Source organism: Stylophora pistillata, chromosome 10 (assembly GCF_964205215.1).
Source record: "Stylophora pistillata chromosome 10, jaStyPist1.2, whole genome shotgun sequence".
NCBI lineage: Eukaryota > Metazoa > Cnidaria > Anthozoa > Scleractinia > Pocilloporidae > Stylophora > Stylophora pistillata.
In genome coordinates, this window is record NC_142528.1 from 7,441,657 (window position 1) to 7,466,352 (window position 24,696).

At 40.4% G+C, this 24,696-nt stretch overlaps 1 protein-coding gene and 1 long non-coding RNA gene across 2 annotated transcripts; both read right to left on the reverse strand.

The window, feature by feature from the left end:
• Window positions 1-7,606: 7,606 nt before the first annotated feature.
• On the reverse strand, window positions 7,607-8,506 carry LOC148721631 (uncharacterized). Its single transcript, XM_088736943.1, has one exon. The coding sequence runs from the start codon at window positions 8,504-8,506 to the stop codon at window positions 7,607-7,609; it is 900 nt and encodes a 299-aa protein (XP_088593069.1).
• A 12,406-nt stretch (window positions 8,507-20,912) lies between these two features.
• LOC111319331 (uncharacterized) lies at window positions 20,913-24,379 on the reverse strand. Its single transcript, XR_015992689.1, has 3 exons — window positions 22,996-24,379; window positions 21,938-22,109; window positions 20,913-21,123 (listed from the first exon to the last, which is right to left on the reverse strand). It is a non-coding gene; the product is annotated as an uncharacterized LOC111319331 (long non-coding RNA).
• Window positions 24,380-24,696: the final 317 nt, after the last annotated feature.

A 24,696-nucleotide genomic window follows, 5' to 3' on the forward strand; every position in this document is an offset into this window, starting at 1 on the left:
CGACCGCAGTTAAGACGTTCTAAAGGCGCATACCCCGATAAAATGACATAACCCGATAAAACGACATGACCGAATAAATTGACGACACGACCCGATAAAATGACGACATGACCCGATGAAACGACTGAAGCCGGAAAGCCCGATAAAAGGACGACATGACCGAATAAATTGACGACACGACCCGATAAAATGACGACATGGCCCAATAAAACCACGACAACACCCAAAAAATTGACGACACGACCCGATAAAATGACGACATGGCCCAATAAAACCACGACAACACCGATTAACACTGCGGTACGACGCGATAACACGACGACACGGCCCGATAAACCCGATCGTTATCGTAATAGACCCGTGAAAGTGATAAATGTGTCAGGAATCTTCCAACTGCTTCTATCACAAGAGATTTTCCCGATAACATTCACGTTAAAATGACCCACAGATTCGACTCATCTAACTATTTTTAATGTCCCAAAAAACAAAAACACTCGCTCAATCACACGTCGCCTCGCACATGGTTATTTTTCTTAAAATCAAATCTTACATCACGTGGTTACAGCTAATCAATGGGTAACAAGAACAAAGGGAACAAAGTTCACTTCCACAGCGTGACAGTCACGCAGTCCAATTCTCAACAAATGAGATACAATGAAATCTATAAAGTTCACATATATATCAACTTAACGGCCTGCTCCCAGTTGGCTTGTTAGCTCAATTGGTAGAGCGCTGCACTAGTATCGCAGAGGTCAGTGGTTCGAGTCCCGTACAGGCCTGATTTTTTTTCAGGTCTGATTTTCGCTATTGCTTTAAAAGCGCTATCTACTGCGAGGATCGTGTATCATATGTAATTGAGACACCGTACAGACAAACAGCGTAGCGTTGCGTGAAATAGCTCAGCGTAATGTCAAATGCTACAACGTACACACAAACGGTTTAGCGTTGCGTTAAATAGCTCAGCCTTCACGTCACGCCACAACCAAGCTCGACGATTTGCCACAACATCGAAATATTTCATGTAATACTGAGCAATTTAATGTTCAGCGGGAGCGTCTGATGTTCTGCTAAGCAATTCGACGTAACGCTACACCATTCGTGTGTACGCTGTGCCATGCGACATCACGCTGAGCCATTTCACGCAACGCTACACTGTTTGTATGTACGCTGTACCATTCTACATTACGCTATCTCGCCGAAACCACCAAAAGTACAAACCGCAAATGGAACAGCGATCTGCTGGGGGCATGACGTCATCGAGAGTGAAGCATGGCGCGAAACCATCACATCAGTGTTGTTGCTGTGTTGAAGAGCCTTCACTTCGCCTTGACGTAAAGCAGAGCCAATTCGGTAAGTTTCTCCTATTTTTCCTCACCTGATAACGCTTTTATTTGTTTTCCTTCATGAAAGCTTTCATTAAAATAGCAACAAGACTTGATTCTAAAACGGTTTGCCGGCCTCCTGGTTTCCCACAGTTTGCACGCGTTGGTGCCTGAATGTTTAAAGTGTTAAGTAGTGTTACGACGGGCGAGAAATGTAGAATGCCTAATAGGACCTTTGGGTGTCACGGACGTTCGATCGTTTGCAGGAGGGGGAACCTGGGACGACGTTGTCGCCAACGGAGTTCGTAACATGACTACGTTAAGCAAAACAATATAGAGCTTAAGCACCAGACGTTCTTGAGGTCACGAACGCCTACCGGAAGTCATTAGAGGACCTATGTACATACTGCGCATGTCATAACGTTCGCGTGGTCACGTCGCAGACGCCACAAAAATATGCTGTTATTTTGTTTATAGGAGATAAATTATTGACTCAAAACCATAAAGAGCTCTTCTCCTTTTCATTAAGTGATTGAAAAACGTTTTCGTAGCGCGTAAAGTGGTTTTTGCTTAATCGATAGATTAAACGGGATTCGACAATGGCAGACAATTTTCTCGCCACGTCTGAGTGAGTTAAGTCATTTGATTTCATGTCCATTTGAATCATCAAATGAAGAACTAAGATTTTTTAAACCGGGTTTAAGCTTATCACAAATTACTTTGAGCGATAATTTAGAATTAAGACACTTAAGCGACATTTAGATACAATAACAAACTGCAAAATGAGATAGATGATTGTCTTTCTGCATCGATTGTATTTTGTAACTGCACATTGTATATCGTATGCATCTATGCTAGGTTTTGAGCAACCGACTATAAACATAAGAATAACAAATCTCGCTGTGGTAAACAAATTTAGAAAAAGAGAAATGGTCCTCTAGGCATCCAGATCATGCACTGAAAACTTCATACTCGTTTGTTCGCATTGTTTGCACAACTATGAAGTGGTAAATTTTCAAGTCGCCTAATAAATATGAAAGACGAATTATTCATTCTGTCAAGAGAGTGGGGTAAAGAAACTTATTCCCTTGCCCATTAAGGTCATATCTCTAGCATCTTTTCAGCAAAGACATGTTAACACGGGTAGAAGTCCGTGTCTGAAAAACGTCGACTGCTTAACCTTCCTATTTCGCGCCAAGAACGAAGGCCGCGATCCAGTCTTACGCGGCTTCTCTGCCGTTCATGTTGTCAAGAACGTCTGGTGCGCTCTCTAATTACGCTAATTTACAGACGTTGTCGGTCGACCGTGAAAATTTAAACACATCCCTGGCGTGCTCTCGATCTTGACGATGTCCAGTTTAAAGGAAGCTCGAGAAATGCTTTCTCTAGCATGGAGTCATCATTTTATTTCCGAAGAAGAATTTTTATTATTGTATGACGCTAGTTTCTCCAAAAATCCATCATTTCCTCACGCCGACTACGATCGTTTTGATCTCGATTCTATGGACGAAGCAGAGTGTTTTCAGGAGTTTCGAGTAAGAAAAAATGGACATTGTTAGACTTGCTGATGCCCTTGGATTGCTTGCGAGTGTGTTCTGCCATCAACGAACTAAGGCCAACCGCATAGAGGGACTGTTGCTAATAAGATTTGTACACCGATGTCGTTTGGGTGACATGATCCACAGATTTGGACGAAATTAATTGCTAATAACAGGACAGACACATAAAAAACTAATATCAATTTGCTTTTTATGTACTTACAAGTTTTTGAAAATAACATGATAACTGTGGGGACTTTGGTTGTCTAATCACTTAATCTTCAGTAACAAAATAAAAATAAGGGCTTGTGTTATAAATGCTCATTACACTGTATGGTAAAGTTCATAGAGTTTTTAATCAAAATTTTGTTTCAAAGTCATGTGCCCAGTTTTGTATTATAGCAAGTCATGTAAATTTTAAAGTTCTATACGTGGCATTAATTTCTCATCAGTAATATACCTTTTGAGGATAAGTAATTACAATGTATATGCTGGTATGAATAAATTGTGTCATCAACAAATTATATAAAATGTAATACAAAAGGTATGAAGACATCACAAGCAATAAAAAATATGATAAGCATAAAAAATATGTAAGCAGTCAATTTCATCACTCTAACAGACTCCAGCTGAAGTAGATGGTGATTGTTTTGATCAGTGAAGTTAATATGTACCGGTCTGTTGCTTTGGTTGGGGTCGATACAATCATAGTTTTAAAAAAATGTTTTAAAAGAGTAGCTCAAAAGATATCCAACAATATTACAAAAAATAAAAGGCATGAAATATATGTTTCATGGTATAATATTGTAAATCTTCAAATAAGTGGTGCCCAGCCGTACTTATTCAAATTTTGGGTTAAAACAGTAGGGTGCTTATTCAAGAGGGACCCTTTTCAGTTCACTTTAAACATGTTCACAAACTGAATTGAAAGCAAGTATTAATGTTCAAATCTGGGCCAGGGAAGGGGGCAGGGTGCTCATTTCAAATTTTCGGGGATAGGAGAGTGCTCATATTTGAGGGTTTACACTTCTTTTTTCAATTTTTCTTTTCCTATATTGTTATAAGCATCTTATACTAGCTGCTGTTGTTGCTGTTGAGCCATGTAGGCTTGCATTTATAGCAACTGCCACTGTTGTTGTTGCTGGAACTGTTGTTGTTGCTGGAACTGTTGTTGTTGCTGCTGCTGCTGCTGCTGCTGTTGTAACAGCAGTTGTGTTGTGTCTTACTGCAGAAAAGTGACGCCAATCCTTGGTTAAAACGACCGACCGAACTTTAATAGTCACTACCTAAACTACAGTTACACAATATATCACAACCTCAATATGCATGCAACTTAGCTATATATGTTTACTCTCTAGGACCTCTCATGTCGTATCTGACACCTAGTGATGGTTCCTATCATTTAAATCCTAATTCATTAACACTATAACATTAATTAAACCCTAGTTCATTAACACTATAACATCTCCTCCCGCTTAAACAAAAATTAAATTAACAGAAAAATAAGCAAAGCGAAAGAAAACGAAGCGAAAACTATTCCGAAACGTGTAATTGCCGTAATTGAGAGTGTTCTACTGAGAGTTCAATGTTCAACTACATCTCTTCAATTAAACGTTTAGGTTTTAATCGAATTCTAGTTGAACGACGTCTGGGCTCTTCAGGAACAGTATTATCCGTAACATCTTCTTCTAGTGTAATACTCTGTCCAGGTGGTGCGACTTCAACCCAGGGCTTGGTAGACTTCTCATTCGGCATAGACTGTTGTTGGGGCGATAGGTCTTGATTTGTAACAGACACACTTGCATCTACCTTCTCAGGCAAATCGATCTCTGGTAATTCACAGCTATTCGGCTGAACATCGGCTACCTTTGAGCCAGCTAGTTCTCGCAACTGATCGACATGTCTTTTCCAAAGCAACTTTTCAACTTGCACTCGGTATGTGACCGGACCCAGTCGATCTTGAACAACCCCCTTAGTCCCAGCGGATCCACGATTACGATAATCCTTCACCATGACAGGTTCACCAATCTCAAAACCGCGTCGAACCATGGGATTTATCCTCCTCGACTTTTTTTTCATCCGTGCAGACAAGTCGGGTCTAAGCAACTCAAGCCTTGTTCTCAATCTGCGACCCATCAAAATTTCTGCTGGTGGACACCCAGTGGCAGTATGAGGCGTGGTTCGGTAGCTCAAAAGGAATCGAGCCAATTTCTGCGTTTGGGTACCCGTTCCAATCTTCATAACTCTCATGGCTTCCTTAAATGTCCGAACTGCACGTTCAGCTTCACCATTGGATGCAGGATGATATGATGACGACAAACACAGGCGAACACCATTGGAAGTTAAGAAATCTTTCATTTCCCCTGCGACAAACTGCGGACCATTGTCGGCCACTATCTCCTCCGGCAAGCCATGCGTGGCAAACAAGCCGCGTAGAGCTCCAATTGTGGCGCAGGCACTGGTGGAGGACATTTGAATCACTTCCATCCACTTAGACTTAGCATCAACCACTATAAGAAACATTCCTCCATTGAATGGTCCAGCAAAATCCACATGTAAACACTGCCACGGGCGAGTAGGCCAGATCCATGGGTTGACCACCTTAAAAGGCGCCCTACAACGGTTGGCTTGACAATCAATGCAATCTCTCACGGTCTGTTCGATGTCACCGTCCAGGTTTGGCCACCAGACATGCAATCGTGCCAAAGACTTCATTCTCACCATTTCTGGGTGGTTAAGATGTAATTCAGACAGCACTTCCTGTCGATATCTAGAGGGTATCACTACTCTTGTACCGGGCAACAAACAACCATCCTCATCTGTAAACTCTTCACGTTTGGCGCGATAAAATCTGAGTTCCTCTGGCGTATTCTCTTCTGCTGGTCAACCATGCAATACGTAATGTAAGACACGTGACAGAACAGGATCACTTCTTGTAGCCTCTCTGATTCTGGTTGCTGTAATGGGTGTACCTTCAATTCGAACTTTGTTGACTTGATCTCCCTCTATCGACCAGTCATCAGCTTCTTCAATGGTTTTCCTAGGCAAGCGAGACAATGCGTCTGCATTTCCATGGTTCTTAGACGCACGATTTTCAGTGTCATAAGTGTAAGCTGCCAGTTGAATGGACCATCGCTGTAGGCGAGACGCGGCAAGGACTGGAATCCCTCGTTTCGGACCAAGGATGTAGGTTAGGGGTTTGTGATCTGTCAGCGAAGTAAATCGTCGACCAAACAGATACTGGTGAAACTTTTTGACACCAAAGATAATTGCCAAGGCCTCCTTTTCAATCATTGAATAGTTCTGTTCACTCGAGGAAAGAGTACGGGAGGAAAAAGCTATCGACTTCTCTTCGCCATCCTCAGAAATGTGTGACAACACAGCTCCTAATCCAAAAGACGACGAATCAACTGCCAATCGCACCGACTTCTTTGGATCGTAATGTGCCAGCAAAGGTGCAGATTTCAAAAAGCCTTTCAGCTTCTGAAATGCTTCTTGACATTGTTTTGACCATTTCCACGGAATGTTCTCCACTAATAAACGATTCAAGGGCTGAGCCAGGGTAGTCATGTCAGGAATAAATCTGCGATAGTAATTAATCAATCCCAGAAAGGATTTCAGTTCCGTTGGTTTCCCGGTACTGGCACCTCTTGAATAGCTTGAACCTTACGAGGAGATGGGTGAATACCATCACGATCCACCACGAAAGCGAAGTATTCTACTGATGGCTTCATAAACACACACTTTTCTTTCTTCAACTTTATTCCCATGCAGCTCATTCGCTCCAAAGCGCCTTCTAGATTGCGAAAATGTGTTTCGTCATTTGAGCCAGTGATAATGAGATCATCGAGAGTACCACCAACACCCTGAAGACCAGTGATAACTGAATCCATTATCTTCTGAAAAACTGCAGGACTAGACGCTACACCAAAGCGGAGACGGGTGTATCGGAATAGGCCAAGGTGAGTATTGATCGTTACGTACTGTCTCGATTCCTCATCCAAAAGCACTTGCTGGTAAGCTGAAGACAAGTCCAGCTTGGTAAACTTTTCCCCTCCATTTAACTGGGTGAACAGGTCATCAGCCGTAGGCATTGGGTGTTCTGGTACATCCAAAACAGGGTTAATCGTTACCTTGTAATCACCACAGATTCGGACACTGCCGTCAGGTTTCAGCACGGGGACGAGGGGAGTGGCCCAATCCGAAAAATCCACTTTTTCCAGCACACCGATCTTTTCCAGTCTTTGAAGTTCGTCAGCAATCTTCTCTTTTAACACGAACGGTACTGGTCTGGGTTTAAAGAACTGCGGCACTGCGTTTTCTTTAAGCTTCAAATGTGCAGTAACTCCTTTAATGGTTCCCAGATTACCATCAAATAACGATGAATACTTCGTTCGAAGCAAGTCCAACTTGTTAACCGATTCTAAGGAAATCTGCTTGATCTGTCCCCAGTCCAACTTCAACACGGACAGCCAATCGCGACCCATTAACACTGGACCATCATTTCCTGTGATAACAACCGGTAATACGACTTCTTGATCGCGGTATGCTACTTGAACTCTAGCTTCTCCAATAACAGGAATTTCGTGACCAGAATAACTTCGTAGTTTTACGTCTGTGCGTTCCACAGGTTTTGACGCGAGAACATCAGTCCAAATACTCTTGAGAATAATAGTTACAGAAGCTCCAGTGTCAAGTTCCATGTCCACAGTTTTCCCATTGATTGCTACTGGTACAATAAACTCTTTACGTGTTCCACGGGAATCTGAGACTAAAAATGGGCCAATCACTTCCGCTCACTGATTGCCTGACTGCCAGATCTTCTTCGACGAAACGAACCTTCTGCTGTTTCTTCTTTTTTTTTCCAAATTTCGACTTTGCGCTCCACTTTTTCTTCTCATTTTCAGGTTTTTGCTCCTTCTCAGGACATTTCTTCACAATGTGACCCACCTTCTGACAACCATGACACTTGGAATTGCGAAAGAAACACATGTCCGACGAGTGATTGACTTTTCCACAACGAAAGCACTCAGGAAATGTAGCTGCCACCTTTTTTACTTCTTCCACACTTCCTCCATGCAATGCAGTGGTTTCCTTTTCGGTCAGTTCCGCAGCACACGCCCTCTCGACAGCCGTTTGTAAAGTTAAGTCCGCTACCGCGAGTAACTTGCGTTGAATCGTTCGCTCCTTTAAACCACATACGAATCGATCCCGAATCGCCTCTTCGCGATAACCGCCAAACTCACAAGTCTCAGCCAACTTTTTCAATCTAGCAACGAAATCTCTTATTACTTCCGACTCTTGCTGTTCCGCCTTGTGGAACTTGAAACGTTCGGCTATGACTATCGGCTTCGGATCCAGGTGCTTGGCCAGATTATCCACAATTTCCGCAAAAGACAAATCTTTCGGCCTTCTTGGAGATACAATGCTTCTAAGTAACGCATACATCTTATTACCCATTAAGGTAAGTATTGTTGGTACCTTCTTTGCTTCCAACACATTGTTGACCTCGAAGAACATTTCCATTCGCTCGACATAATGCTTCCAGTCTGAGCCCGGTACAAACTCCTCAACTCGACCGATGAGCGAATTCACTACCACTGTATGTTGTTCCGTCGGATTCGTCGGTTCTTCTCCTTCAGCCATCCTCGTCGCCAGTTGTTTTGTCTTACTGCAGAAAAGTGACGCCAATCCTTGGTTATAACGGCCGACCGAACTTTAATAGTCACTACCTAAACTACAGTTACACAATATATCACAACCTCAATATGCATGCAACTTAGCTATATATGTTTACTCTCTGGGACCTCTCATGTCATGTATCTTACACCTATTGATGGTTCCTATTATTTAAATCTTAATTCATTAACACCATAACATTAATTAAATCCTAGTTCATTAACACTATAACAAGTTGCATCGGGCTGTTATGCTGCTTGTCAAGCAATTGCTGCCTCTCAGTCTCTTTCTCCAACTGCACAGATCTTATTACTATATATCTCTCTTTTAGCCTGTTCTCTTCAGTTGCCTGCTCCCTCAAGTAGGCCACCATTTCAGTTCCATTGGATTGCCTCTTTTTGGCCCTGTTTTGATTGTCACCATCCCCATCTGAAAGTGACCATTTCTTCGTTTCACTCTGTTATAGAACGTTTATACCCATTATTAGGATTTTGCTTGTTTTGTTATATTTCGCATGATTAGCGGCGCACTGAGTTATTGGTTCTTTACCTTTAATAGAGACCGGTAGAATGTAACCGGAAATATTGACAAAGAATGCGTAGAACGATCGACAAACAATGATGTAATTAACTAGATAATTGCTAGTGAAATCGTGTGTTAAGATTAACGATAATAAGATTTGTCTAACAGACCCATGCAACAGGAATGAGTGGGATCAACCGATTAGGAAATTAATAGACAACTAAGCCCTATCCGACCACACCGGACCTACGTATCTGGGTGTGGATATCTGTAGCCGATAAAAGTGGCACTTGTGATCCTAAGTTAGTTAGATCGTAGAGCAGAACGTGAATGTTGTGAGCTGAAGAGTAAAAGCCAACTTAAAAGAGAGTATACAGTCCTCGTTTGTTGAACCAGTGTGTGCGGAGGGCAAATTCCGCGAAACACTCAACGACTCCATGGCTTTGAGCCTGATATCCTTAGCTTGCTCTTGTTCTTTCTGTTATTTCTCTCTTGTGTTTTCATCCTCCTCATCTCTTGACTGATCACAGACCTCAGCTCTCTCTATGATTTCTTTGAGTAGCCTGTCCAGCTTGGTTGGCTCAGGACTGATGCCAATGGCTTTTAACTATTGTGAAGTCTTTGTTTTTTAATTTTTCCACCAGGACCATATGATGATCTCTTACAGACCTCTTGTTAACTTTAAACTCTGCTCTTTTGTTGAGAATGTTGGAAATTTTCTCCCATGCCTGTGCTCTGCCCACAGTCTTCTCTTTAGCCCTGTATGGCTCAGCCTGCAAGACTTCATGGCACAGAAGAATGTCTTTCTGTTCAAACCATTCCATTTTACCACTGTTTTAAAGCAATGCATGAAATTTCAGCCTTTAAAAGATAACTTATACAAGTATCCAATTAGCTTACATGAACATCATGCCCAGTTGATCTGATATGATTAAAAAAGGCAGTGTTAAACTTCTCTGTAGCACATGTAAATATAAGTCGCCCCTATTATACATTACTTCCAGTTTTCGAGCGTACACCCTATTTTTGGTAAAAATTTATATTTTTCATTCCCAAGCTGAAAATCCTTCGTTTCCCAGCGATTTTAGGCTAATTTAAATGTTCTATACAGAGGATAGTAGTACGTCAATAAAGTAATTAATATGTATTCTACCAGTCAGCCAACAAATGGCATGGCCGGTATATAACCACCACAGTTGCAAACTGTCTTGAATTCTCCCAACCAACCTCGTGTATAGATGAGGCTATATAAACACGGAAAAAGTGCTCTATTACTTAAGCTTAAATAATATGCTTTAAGTGTAAGAGTAAGTTTAATAGCTGCAACACACATTTTATTTTCAAACCAGTTTGGGCGGTATCACGGCTACCTATATTCTTTAATTTCCGCCAATCTCAGATAGTCCTTTAAAAAAGATTACTAGAGAAAAAAGTGTGTACATTCGCATAGCTAGATGTCGCACTTTGAGCCGGGCCGGACAAAAAAGAGAAACAAAATAGGAACTGCAGACTGCTTGTTGCACAAAACTAACGGACGAATTTTGATATTTATTTGTTGTAGCGAAATTAACTTTAACCTAAGGCTAAGAATTTTTCTCTCAAAGTACGCATTACGCTCAGTTACTTGCAAGACTTCAGAGATTTTCGTCCAAAAAAAAATTAAGCTGCATGACAACTAACCTCGAGGATCTGCTTCGACCAGCGTAATTTCCTCCTTCACCGGGAACTTGCAAGCTTCACATGACTACAAGTACAACAGCCGAGAAAATTTAATGTGGTTATCGGAGTGAATGACATCAAATCATCTTCGAAGTACGCTAATTTTAATCTCAAATCCACCTGTATTTCTGCGTTTTCTCCAGGACGTCAATCTAAGTGATCCTGCGTTGTCGACGTGGCCTTTCATCAGGGGCGGACGGTGTATCCATGGCAACGGCTAACGACGGCTGAAAAATCACTTCCGGCGAACGTCCGTGACACCCAAAGTCATCGATGCTTAAGGTCCTATTAGGCATTCTACAGTTCTCGCACGTCATAACACTACTTAACACTGTAAACATTCAGGCACCAACGCGTGCAAACTGTGGGAAACCAGGAGGCCGGCAAACCGTTGTAGAATCAAGTCTTGTTGCTATTTTATAAAAGCTTTCATGAAGGAAAACAATTAAAAGCGATATCAGGTGGGGAAAAATAGGAGAAACTTACCGAATCGGCTCTGCTTTACGGCAAAGCGAAGTGAAGGCTCTTCAACACAGCAACTACACTGATGTGATGGTTTCGCGCCATTCTTCACACTCGATGACGTCATGCCCCCCAGCAGATCGCTGTTCCATTTGCGGTTTGTATTTTCGGTGGTTTCGGCGAGATAGCGTAATGTAGAATGGTACAGCGTACATACAAACAGTGTAGCGTTGCGTGAAATGGCTCAGCGTGATGTCGCATGGCACAGCGTACACACGAATGGTGTAGCGTTACGTCGAATAGCTTTGCAGAACATCAGACGCTCTCACTGAACATTAAATTGCTCAGTATTGCATGAAATATTTCGATGTTGTGGCAAATCGTCGAGCTTGGTTGTGGCGTGACGTGAAGGCTGAGCTATTTAACGCAACGCTAAACCGTTTGTGTGTACGTTGTAGCATTTGACATTACGCTGAGCTATTTCACGCAACGCTACGCTGTTTGTATGTACGATATATCATTTGACATTATGCCGTACCATTTGACATTACGCTGAGTCATTTCGCACAACGCTACACCATTTGTGTGTACGCTGTACCATTCCACATTAGGCTGAGCCTTTTCCCGCAAAGCTACATTGTTTGTAAGTACGCTGTACCATTCGACATTATGCTGAGCCATTTCACCCCAAAGCTACACCGTTTGTGCGTACGATGCGCTAGTCCGTATTAACCTGAGTCATTTGACACAAAGCTACACCGTTTGTGCACTGTATTGCAAATGAGCGCTAGACTATTCGCAATTTACCGGTCCATTTCACAATTTCATGTTCCAACTCGACATGGGCAACTAGACCGTTTATCATTTGGCTAAACTATTTATGTTTAGGCTGTTCTATTTCATGAAGGAAACCTAGACTGTTGTAGTGTATTGAGAACACAGTAAAAGTACTTGTACTAGTGTTAGTGATATTACTGTAAGATTACTGAGTGATGTGAAAGTACTGTTACTAAGTAAGACTCTTCTACCAGCTTATAAGATACTTGATCAACGAATAAAGAGAGAATAGTATTAAGCAATTGAGGAGTGTGTGCCTCCACTAAATGAATATACAACAACTGTCTATAATTTGGCCATGCCATTCCTTTATTAGTTATGTTATCCTGCAGCTGATCCTTAAACCATCTTTGTATTTACTGATCTATTTGACATCCTTGTATTTTTGGTGGTGACGGCCGACCATAGACGCGCCTTCGAGCGATAGTGTTCCTTTTTCGGAGTATTATGGCAGTCTTGCCGGTTCTGCCAAGGCCACGTATCGAGAAAAAGTTCTTCTCTGTGGATTTGATCCATACATGTTAAAAGATCGGAGTGTAGCTAGGATTTAGTGGATTATCCTAGCGTGGAATATCCTGACATTGTGAATTATCTGGTGCTATAGACCTCGTGGATAACCGGGCAGTAAATGAAACCGTATAAGTCTATGGAAGCGTACAACTTTTTCATCTCTGGTTGGGTCAACACAATACTCAGCAAAACAGTAGCGGGAACGGACAAAATTTGAAATTGTTGGTATAAAGAAATGTTGATGATGTCCAAAGTTATTCAGTTCTTGCATTTATTTGTTATAATACCTTTTGATTGCAACATTTTTAAAGCTACGTATACAAAACATAGGCATGCTACGCATGCAGGAGTTATTTTTTTGGATACGTAGGTTGAAATGGGACACTATATAACTGATGCTGGTGTCTGAATGATTGTTGGCAAAAATAAACTGCATTGGTACAACGCTTCCTGCAGTCCCCTCCACAGCCCTAATTTGAACTTGTCACGCAACGCTATCTCTCATGACGAGACTAAACTACAACCTGCTAGTAGGTTAAAATTGTGCTTATTGCCGTTCCTTCGTCAGAGACAAAGTCCTAGTTATTATTCTGACCATTAAGGGCCAGAATCAGAAATTCCGTTTGGTTTTTCCTGTGCAAGAAAATGCACAATAGCGTGCAGTTTTTAATTGGCGTAAAGTAATGTGGTGGCATATCCAGGGAACGAGGTTGAGTTTAGGCATCGAGTGTCAGTCAGATTTGAAGTACTGGCCGCGCATCAACGATAAGCTTGTTACAGTTTATACTCATCTTTCGAGTGAACTTAAATATATTTATTTAAATTACAAGCCTACTACTGTGAATCACTACTATTGTTAACGTACTGATGAAAACAACAACCCTTGGGAACAGTAATACAACCATCTTATGTAAACGTTGGCGATTGAAACCATCCGTAAACAAATATTGCGAACAAAAAAACTGTACTTTACTCACCAAAAAAAAAAAAAAAACTTGTGGAAGTCACTGCCACATACCTTTAATTTCAATCAGTCAAAAAACTTGAGGTCTATTAAATGCCTTTCTGTGATATATCGTTCCGAGGCAAAAGAAACTTCAAAGGTTTGTTATTAGATGTAAGCAAGAGAAATCCTTGTAAATAAAGTCATCGCGTTCAAATACAACTTTTTATTGAGTGATCCCGCCTTTCCTCCGGCGATTTTAGTAATTCCAAATTTTCATGGATGGCATCAACTTGTTCCGAAGTCTTAGCCTCCATAACTCTCCATGTTAACAAACCATGAAAAGCACTCGACAGCGATTTTGCTAAAACAGCAGAGCCTTCAATTCGAACCAATTCAATTCAATCCGCTGATCCACAAATCCGGCCCAAAATATAGGCTCCGTGTAGCTACTTGTTCAGTAACAGATGGTTGCCTCAAAACACTCTTCCAGATAATTTTGCTGTGGAAAGCTCTATTTTATCTCTTACAGCCTCTGGACAAAGATATTTTCCGGTCTCCCTTCTTCGAACAAGTGAAAGTCCATTGAACCAAGAGAAAGTATCATTCTTCAAAGGATAATAAGGTGGGCTACTTGATTGGTTGTTGCCTATCTGGACTTTGCCCTTTGCGTGCGAAATACGGGATAAAATGCAGGTTCAGATACAATGAAATATATGAAGTTCATATATTTTTGAACTGCGGTATTAGATACGTATGATGCAAGATCCTCGCAGTAGATAGCGCTATTTAAGCAATAGCGAAAAGCAGACCTGAAAAAAAAAAATCAGGCCTGTACGGGATTCGAACCACTGACCTCTGCGATATACTAGTGCAGCGCTCTACCAATTGAGCTAACAATTGATAGAGCTATTGCTTAAATAGCGCCATCTACTGCGAGGATCGTGCATCATACGTATCTAATACCGCAGTTCAAAATATATGAACTTCATATATTTCATTGTATCTGATTTATCAGTTCCACGGGTTTATTACGAATCAACTTAACGGCCTGCTCCCAGTTGGCTTGTTAGCTCAATTGGTAGAGCGCTGCACTAGTATCGCAGAGGTCAGTGGTTCGAATCCCTTACAGGCCTGATTTTTTTCAGGTCTGATTTTCGCTATTGCTTAAATAGCGCTATCTACTGCGAGGATCGTGCATCATACGTATCTAATACCGCAGTTCAAAATATATGAACTTCATATATTTCATTGTATCTGATTTATCACTTTCACGGGTTTATTACGAATCAACTTGACGGCCCGCTCCCAGTTGGCTTGTTAGCTCAATTGGTAGATCGCTGCACTAGTATCGCAGAGATCAGAGGTTCGAGTCCCGTACAGGCCTGATTTTTTTTCAGGTCTGATTTTCGCTATTGCTTAAATAGCGCTATCTACTGCGAGGATCGTGCATCATACGTATCTAATGCCGCAGTTCAAAATATATGAACTTCATATATTTCATTGTATCTGATTTATCACTTTCACGGGTTTATTACGAATCAACTTAACGGCTTGCTCCCAGTTGGCTTGTTAGCTCAATTGGTAGATCGCTGCACTAGTATCGCAGAGATCAGAGGTTCGAGTCCCGTACAGGCCTGATTTTTTTTCAGGTCTGATTTTCGCTATTGCTTAAATAGCGCTATCTACTGCGAGGATCGTGCATCATACGTATCTAATGCCGCAGTTCAAAATATATGAACTTCATATATTTCATTGTATCTGATTTATCACTTTCACGGGTTTATTACGAATCAACTTAACGGCTTGCTCCCAGTTGGCTTGTTAGCTCAATTGGTAGAGCGCTGCACTAGTATCGCAGAGGTCAGTGGTTCGAATCCCGTACAGGCCTGATTTTTTTCAGGTCTGATTTTCGCTCTTGTTTAAATAGCGCTATCTAATGCGAGGATCGTGCATCATACGTAAAATGCAGGTTGTTTACAGGAAATTGACACGCAACGGAGTAAAGTCCAGGTTAGCTATAAGCAAATTTTATTGGTAGAAAACGTCTAAGCACGTGAGAGTTGCGTGGGAAATTAACCGACCGTATAATTCTGTCCCTTGTGAAATATTTTTCATTGAGGTAGATTTATGTCATAAAATTTGCGTTGTTTACTGGAAAATGGCATTTCATCCAAAAAAATCTAATCCATACTGGCGAGTAAAAAGTAACACGCAATTGTAACGGGAAAGTATCGTTTAAACAATATTTAATTCATGGAGAACTTTTAGAAGCAAAGAAACGGATATGTAACATGGCAGTCGACGCAGAAAGTAAATGTAACTTGGTGGTCGTTTCAACCGCTGCTAAAAGAACAACCATATGGCAAAAAAAAAGATTATCAATCAAATATGATTTACGCAAATATCTTGCGCAAGATTTACCAGAGTCAGTAAAACTAGCCTTTCCGAAACAACACGCTATAGCGCTAAATTCGTGTTAGGCCTCCAGCTGACGGTGTATGCGTCGTAAGTGAAGGAGCGGTACACAAAACATGCATGTTTTAACTCGCTAATCAGGAGAAAAAGTTCCCTGACGACCTTTCAAATCCAGACAGATCATAGCGATAAAATCCTCACGAAGGACATGAGCCATTACACTGAATAGATGATCTTACAACTCTTGCAGATGTCATCTTACCTCGTTCCTTGAGCGAAATTCAAAATTGGAATCGCTGATTAACTCATATATAGCAATGAAATATCCTGAAGTTGTTCCTATCAACATCTGAAGTAATATTTGATTCAAAATTTTCTCATGTTCCACTCAGTCTCCTTCAGAAGGAAGAATAAGCATAGTCGTACAACGATCACAACTCCACCACTTTCCCAACACGACTGATACATTTCCTTAATTCGCGAACCGCTCTCTCCGACTCCGGCGTTGATTCGCTGAAATTTGAAGACCTGTCAAACCACAAATTAGCAAGAACGCTCTGACTGGTGCAACATCAAAAAATACTACAATCTGATTGGTTTGTGATACACCAAAAACATTGCGTTGAGATACACCAAAAAAAGATGCGCCAATCAGATTGCTTAGAGATACACCAAATTGCGCTGATCAGATTACACTACACCACAATACACCAATCTATTCGCTAACATATAGTTATTTTTTTTGAAAAAATAACTCAAAAATGTTAGCCACTTTAGGCATTTTTATTGTTGGTTGAAGGTTTTATTAGTATTAGGAACCATAATAATTATTAATAACTACACAAATTTAATACAATTCCATTGAGTGTAATGTATGGATAAGGCCTAAAATTTCTTAACCTAGAAACTCCTTGAAGAGGAATTTGTTTCTGAATTAGACATCATATTTTCTCAATGATACCTGATAAAATATTGATACATCCACAAAGGGTCTAAATACTCTTATTAAAAAGTACATTAGACTCTGATAAATTAGTAAGGGCACAGCAAGTTACTGCAATTTTGTCTATTGGACCCAAGTCATCACCTTGCCGAGCTGTCACCAGCTGAATAGGGAGTATTCCTTGCAATATAGTGTACTTTCTGCGGAAAAGACCGATTACCCTTTTGACGTGAATTCGGACATTGGCAATTTTTCTGGTTTGCTCCACTTCCTCTGCATACAACTGTTTCTTACCTCTAGTAAATGCTGATATATGAAGGAGAGCTTGATAAAGACCAACAGAGTCAACAATATCAAAGCCCCTGTCCGCAAGCACTATGTCCCCAGGTAAAAGCTTCCCTAACAAAATAGACTTTTCTGTGAGAAATTTGTCACTCACCCTCCCACCCCATGCTTTTGAAATGAATGAGATAACACCTTGCCCTAGCAATTAGGCTGGATGGTCTTTCTATAAAGATCTCAAAGCAGTCAATGATGACTGCAACTCTCTTGCCAAAATTGCATTGGAAAACTACAGGCATGGTGGCTTGCAGTTCCTCACACTTTGGCCGCAGGATTAAAAACTTAAGTGTTATCGACATTACCTGTAACCACCTGTCGAAAATTCTCGCTGTGGTTGATAGAGATATATTGAAACGAAAAGCTAAATCCTGTGATGGAGAATTAAGTATAAGTCTAATTAAGACTAAAAGAAACTCTTGAAACTGGCCAGGTGCATTTTGGGTGGTTCCTTTTATGTGAGGAGCAATAATATTAAAATATGCATTAAAAGGTAAAATGTGGGGACTCCTGAATGTATAAAACTTGGTTTTTTTTTGTCATTATTTGTAAAGCTTTCCATGGATAACTGAAGATACAATGGTTGTCCCTTTGTACTGCTTAGCTCATCAGTGATGTGCTGCATGTAGATCTGCTGTCTGTCCAGTTGAGCTATGTCAAGGTCAGTCTGGTAGCATCCCTCTGACAAAACCTTTCTTTCAGTCTGGCAAAATTGGTCATGTCTATCATTATCATTACCATTGTCAGCAAGGTTCATGGCATCATCAATAAGACATGAACCTGAAGTGCCATCATCAATTGAACATGAACCTGAAATGGAAATGCTTGTGCGTGCTGCAATGAAAGATATAAAGGAGCAACTTCAGAATACCCGTCCACATCATTTACATATGTCGGGAGGCTTTGCATCCTCGGAGACCCAGGGGCTGTGAGTCGATTTCAAGTTAAGTGCAAAAGAGCCCCTGGGGACATTGTCTTACAAGACTAGTTCCAAACGGTCGCACTCGTTCTGGCATCTGATTGGTGCCAGAAAATCTTTGTGTTTTTCTGCCCAATCAGAGTGAAGTGTCCTTTGGAGTCCTTTCGTGTGTTTTAACACGCACATATACTACAAGCTCTGTTGCCCGCTATGTTTGTTTGGGCCGTGCGACGAAGCTTTGCCCGAGGTGAAACGTTTCAGTCTCAGCACACAATGTAAGAGAAATCGATCAGATTGTCCGCGAAATCTTACCGGAAAATTATACTGAATACTTTCCCAGATATCACAAGAGAACGTGTTTAAAAGTTTGCGGGGTTCGTGTAAAACATGGTGGTTGCAGGCATTGATACGTCGCTTTAAACGTTAGATGAGATGTAAGCCTAAATCTTTCAAGATTTTTGTACAATTTGTTGTGACTGAAACTTTTCCAATCCCGTGAAGTTATCTCGTCGCACGGGCCACGCAGGTATGTCAAGCAACTGGCGCTTACGCTAACGTAACTTTCTGTGCGCGCCAAATTCTAATCGTTGCTTTGTAGCAAAGTCTTTCGCAATATGGCCAAGGTTGCAGAGAACGTTAAGTACGTGGACGACCTCCAGCAAGCGCTTAAAGAAAGCTTAGCTGTGTTTCCGATTAGCTAATTAAAATCTTAACCAAAACTAATCATCGAGAACATCGTGGAAAGGAGATGTGTTTTGGACAGTTACCGAAGGGGTTTGGAAAAAGTTTAATCTTTCAGCTGCTGTGTACAGTGTTCAAATTCTTGAGCTCGAAAGGCCACGGATTCTCTTCTAGTCCCTTGGTCATTGTCATTTCACCTCATTTGTCGATTGTTGAAGACCAAGTTAAATACCTTTGATCATTGGGAATCGATGCTGCTTTCATTGGGGAAAACAAAACCAAAGAACAAGAAATATTAGATGGAAAGGGCGGGCTTCCTTTATTGTAAATGTCAGCTTAGTACAGGGTTATCTACCCACATCTAATAAACAAAAGTTTCCACGTCTTGCTTTTTTTTTTTTTTTTTTCAAGCGAAGATTACATTAGATTTTGGCCGGGCGTGTACAAAAAGTTGCGTAAGCGCCAGTTGATCGACATACCTGCGTGGCCCGTGCGACGAAATAACTTCACGGGATTGGAAAAGTTTCAGTTACAGCAAATTGTACAAAAAATCTTGAGAGACTTAGGCTTACATCTCATCTAACGTTTAAAGCGACATATCAATGCTTGCAACAATTATGTTTTATAAGAACCTCGCAAACTTTTAAACACGTTCTCTTGTGATACCTGCGAAAGTATTCAGTATAATTTCCGGTAAGATTTCGCGGACAATCTGATCGATTTCTCTTACATTGTGTGCTGGGACTGAAACTTTTCACCTCGGGCAAAGCTTCGTCGCACGGCCCAAACAAACATAGCGAGCAACAGAGCTTGTTGTATATGTGCGTGTTAAAACACACGAAAGGACTCCAAAGGATACTTCACTCTGATTGGGCAGAAAAACACAAAGATTTTCTGGCACCAATCAGATGCCAGAACGAGTGCGACCGTTTGGAACTAGTCTTGTAAGACAATGTCCCCAGGGGTTCTTTTGCACTTAACTTGAAATCGACTCACAGCCCCTGGGTCTCCGAGGATGGAGGCTTTGAAGAATGAGGCATAACACAATAGACGCTATTCTTATTCAGTGACATGGAAATTATGTGGCCGGGTATTCTGAAGTTAGGCCGATATAAATGCATCATATGTCAACTGTATTAATTTCATTTAGTGAAGGCTGTAAAAAATATTCCAACATAGGCTTGTAGGTGGCATGATTGAAAGGCCAAGAACAAGGTTGCTGTAGGGTTTTATCAACACACTTGTCTTACCAAATGCAATTATTGTCTACAATTTAAATTAATTGAAATGAAAGGAATTTGCTTTCTAAGGCAGTGACAACGAGAAGAAAAGAAGTGCCAATATTGTTTTTAGTTAACACACAACACACTCCCTCAAACAAACTTGAAACAAGTGAGCAAGTGTGCGATTTTAGGACTGCATTTGGGTCATGACCCTTGTATAAATTCAGTACACTTAAAGTATACTTTAAGTATACTTACAGAAGTATACTTAAAGTACACAACTTTTGGCCACCTAAAAAGTATACTTAAAAGTATACTTAAAAGTATACTTTAAAGGAAGTATACTTAAAAGTATACTTTAAAAGAAGTATACTTTAAAAGAAGTATACTTCAAGTATACTTTAAAAGAAGTATAGTTCAAGTACACTTTAAAGGAAGTACACTTCAAGTATACTTAATGCATACATGTAAAAACAACTGAAACACAGGTTTAATCAACCGAACATTTATTATTAACATAGAAATGTGAGTTATGCATTACAAATCTGATTAAAAAAAGAGGTTTTCAAAAATATAAAACAGCACCTCTGCTCTGATCATTTAAGTTAATTGGAACTCACTGAATCTGATAATAATGCTGCAAAGTAATATTAATATATATAATCTGTTTAGAAATATATAATCATGAACAGTAACAATCTGCAGTTTTAATGGCCACATAAACTCATAATAAACTCATCTTTCGTTTAGCAATTATTATAACCAATGTACATTGCAAAGACGTATATGTGAACGATCCTTCGCAGTAAAGCACTATTTGAGCACTATTTGAGCACTATTTATGTACTTTCTGTACATTGCAAAGATTAAAAATTCTGTAATTGTCAATCCATTTCTGTATCTAAGACAGATTTTACAACAGGTGTTTTAAGAAGCTATTTTTTCATTTTAATCAACAACTTGGATTGTCTTTTTTTTCCTTAGCATCAAGACAGGTAATTTTGTTCCTTAATGCTGTTTTGACCACACTGTCAGATGTCATATCTGGGAACTTCTTTCTTGGGTAACCTACAAAACTATGAGAAAGACTTGGAGAACCTATTAAATCAAGAACACACCCAAATATGATCCCTGTAACTAATTTCTTTGGGCAACTACTTTTCCAGATTACTTAAACTTATTCTTTTAACTTCTTGTAAGTCACTACCTCTTGTATGTTGTTGATCCCATGCTATTTTCAGTATTACACAGCAAGTAAAGACATTTTTGATATGGGAAAGGTGATCAGAATTAAGGCAACTGCTTTTAGTATTCCTGAACCAATAAGGATAACGAAGAAGGCTTTGTTTTAGCATATTTTAAGATAAATGCTACAAAAGAGAAAAGTTTGTAACAAGCGCCACTGAAAAAAGATAAACTTATTGTGGTTACTATTCCCATCTCAAAAACATCAGCTGTAATTTAGTTCTCTATACTTTTACTTCGTAGTCGTATAAGCAATAAGCTATTTTAGGGAAACTATCAAAGGCCTTTCATCTATACTGTGTTTCATACAAGCTACTGTAGTGGACAACTGTAAATGCTGATTGGTAACAAAAGCATTATGTAGTCTAAGCAACATACAGTATTATACATAAAAGCAGTAAAATGTTGATCATTGATTGACATGTCACTGTTTCTGTGTATGTTAATGCTTACACTTCAAATCACCTTATTGACAACTTCTACAAAAGCTTCTGAAGTTATTAGAAACAAATTTTTGGTCAAAATGTTAAGAATTCGTTCCCAATTGACTGCATTAAGCTGCCCTTTCAAACACTGGCTTGTACAGTGTAAACATCTTATCATTTACTAAGTATTGTAAAGTATTTATTATACTTACTCAAGATGCTCTCAAGAATGCCTGTATCATACTCCTCCCTACAAGCTCTGATCACCATCATCGCTGAAAAAACAGCCTACCAGAAAACAGGCTGTTGCCGTTTTTTGGTATATGCTTTCATAAGTTGACTGTCATAGATGTAAACAGATCTTCCTGGTGACAGTTCAATCATCTACAAGCATCAAAATACAGTATGTTTTCATTTAAATGTCATTTGATCAATTTTCCCAGGAGTAATGCTCCTAGCACTGACAAAGCTGTTGCCTAAGAAAAATTTTATGGTTCCTGTTTTCAACAGTTAGGAGCCCAAGGCAATTGGTTTAAGAGCCCAGCCTGGGAGTCGTTAAACACAATATTAGATGGGAAGGAAAACTTCAGGGTACAGCATTAGGCAGCATCCTAATGGGGGCAGCATGGCCGAGTGGTCAGCGCATCAAACTCACCATTCATTGCTTCCGGGTTCAAGTTCCACCCTGACCACTACCAGGATTTGTTTCATGGTAGCTCCGAGTTGAAATCCTCACCCACGCTTGTAAATAGTTGACTGGTTTAATCTCTCCGGCCAGTTGGGATTCTTAACAATGTTGTGTTAAATTGGAATTATTGGTTTCAGTTGTCTGCTCATGCAGCCCCACTAGCTACTTAAGCTATAAAAAACTGCCGAGGTTAAATATAGAGACTTTCCTTTTAATTTATTCAGGACTGATATACATAGAGGGGATTCAATTAACATGTAAAAGAACAATAATTCACAAAAATTGCACTAAATACTCGAATCCAGAAATACTGTGATTTAGCTCAGGCAATTTTCTAGGTTTAGCTGACCAAGTGCCAAATAAAGTGAAGTGAATGATTCTGGCATAAGTGCCCCCGGGATTGGCTGCTGATAAGTGCATTAATCATTATAAATTTTTTACACACGACTAGGGATGCATTAAATAGATATTCAGCCAACTGCACTGGCGTAACCTTTTACATGAAATTTACTGTTAAGAGTGGTAAGGGCAAGTATAAACGGCTAAACAAACTATCAACGAAAAATAAGGGCAGAAACTCACCACTCTCAATGAGAACTACACAAGGGTAGTACTTTTTGTCCAGATACATTGCTTGAGTTGTTTTGTCTTCCTTTCTCTGCAGTTTGGTTTCATCGACGACGATAAATTTAACGTTGTCTTCAAGAAATTGCACCAGAAAGTATCTATTCGGGCCCGGACCCGCAGTGGGAGGATCTCACGCCCCCCAGTGAGACTGGACTTATGACGGGACCACCCTACTGAGGACATTTTGTTGTGTTACTATTATGGTATATAAAAAATACATGTGGTTTTTGCTTGAAGTTATGTTAGTAGTCTGAACAAGTTATTTTAGTAGTCGGAACAAAACCTTTTAGTAGTCTGAACAGAACAGTATCCTACGGGGAAACATATAATTCTTATAAACAAAAATTAAAAATCGAATTAAAGTGATCTCGATTCTTAGAACAAGAAAGACAGCCTGATACAGATGTGGTGTTTTTTCATTAACGATTCTTTCCATCTGGGAGAACCGCATGTAAGTTTCTTTTATAGTGCAAAGCACGAAGCAGTCTGCAACAGATTAAGAAAACGCTTAAATAATTTATGGAACAGATCGGTCTTTATTTAACTTACCATTAAAATGCAATAAAATTTGAGGCTTAGCTGGCAAGGAATGCATCTTTACGTGTGAAATGAACTTGGAACTTAATTGTTTTGTAGAACAATTTCACTTAATTCTTTCACCATACTTGAATGATGGCATTGTTTTCCTTCTATTGTCTTTCTTTGTGTCTCTCACTGTTTCATAAGACAGAGGCAAGATCTAAATACAAAAGGCAAAATATATACCAACGGAATATAATTGCGAGTCAACGACATCAAGATCACCGAGAGAGGGCTCGATACGCAAAGTTCGTTCGCGAGCTCGTTTCGCCCGCCACAACTAAAATCCGTGTCCCGTATGTGACCAACGAAGGAAAAGTATAAGATCCCGTATTCAAGCCGACTGTACCAGATGTCAGCGGAGTGTGACTGGAGGACGGAAGAAAAAAATGGCGGACGATATTGAGGATCCTTATTCGGCAAAAAAGCTAAAGAAGAGTAATTTGCTTGGACCTTACAACCAGTATCTTTCTCAACCGGGATTAAAGATACCTCGAACAACCTTGAGACGTTGGCCGCAAAACCCGACGTCTACTGCTTTGCCCTCGGACGACCGCAGCACGGAGTTAATAGGGACTTTAAGATCCGAGACGCGACAGCTTCTAGAACGCGGTGGCTGAGAAAGGACTAGGACTAGAACGCCGTCGTTTGCGCGGGAAAAGTAGAGTTAAGATCCCCGTCGCGATGGAAGACGACGCGGCTGCGAATTGCTCTTTAACAATGTGATTCTTCGGCAATTCTTTCGCAGAAATAGCCATGGGATCATTTAAGAAAGTTCAAGAAGTGCTCTGTTTGTGTCTAATGGAAGAGATGTGAGGCGTGAGTAGTCCAGTGGTCAGTGCGCTGGACTCTAGGTCAGATGGCCCGGGTTCAAGTCCTGGCTGGGGCTTGACGTTGTGAAGCAAGACGCTTCACTCACATTGCTTCGTCTTCTCGGATAGGACGTAAAGCCGGAGGTCCCGTCTCCTGCACCTATCAATTAGTTAATTTCGGCAAGGGACGTTAAAGAACCCACATCACGAGATTACTGTGATGTGGTCTGGCCTGTTTACTGGGAAGGGGGGGAGGGGGCATCTG

What these genes read in the sequence shown, in the direction of transcription:
- LOC148721631 (XM_088736943.1), bottom strand. Translation starts at nt 8,506, where the DNA reads ATGGCTGAAGGAGAAGAACCGACGAATCCGACGGAACAACATACAGTG.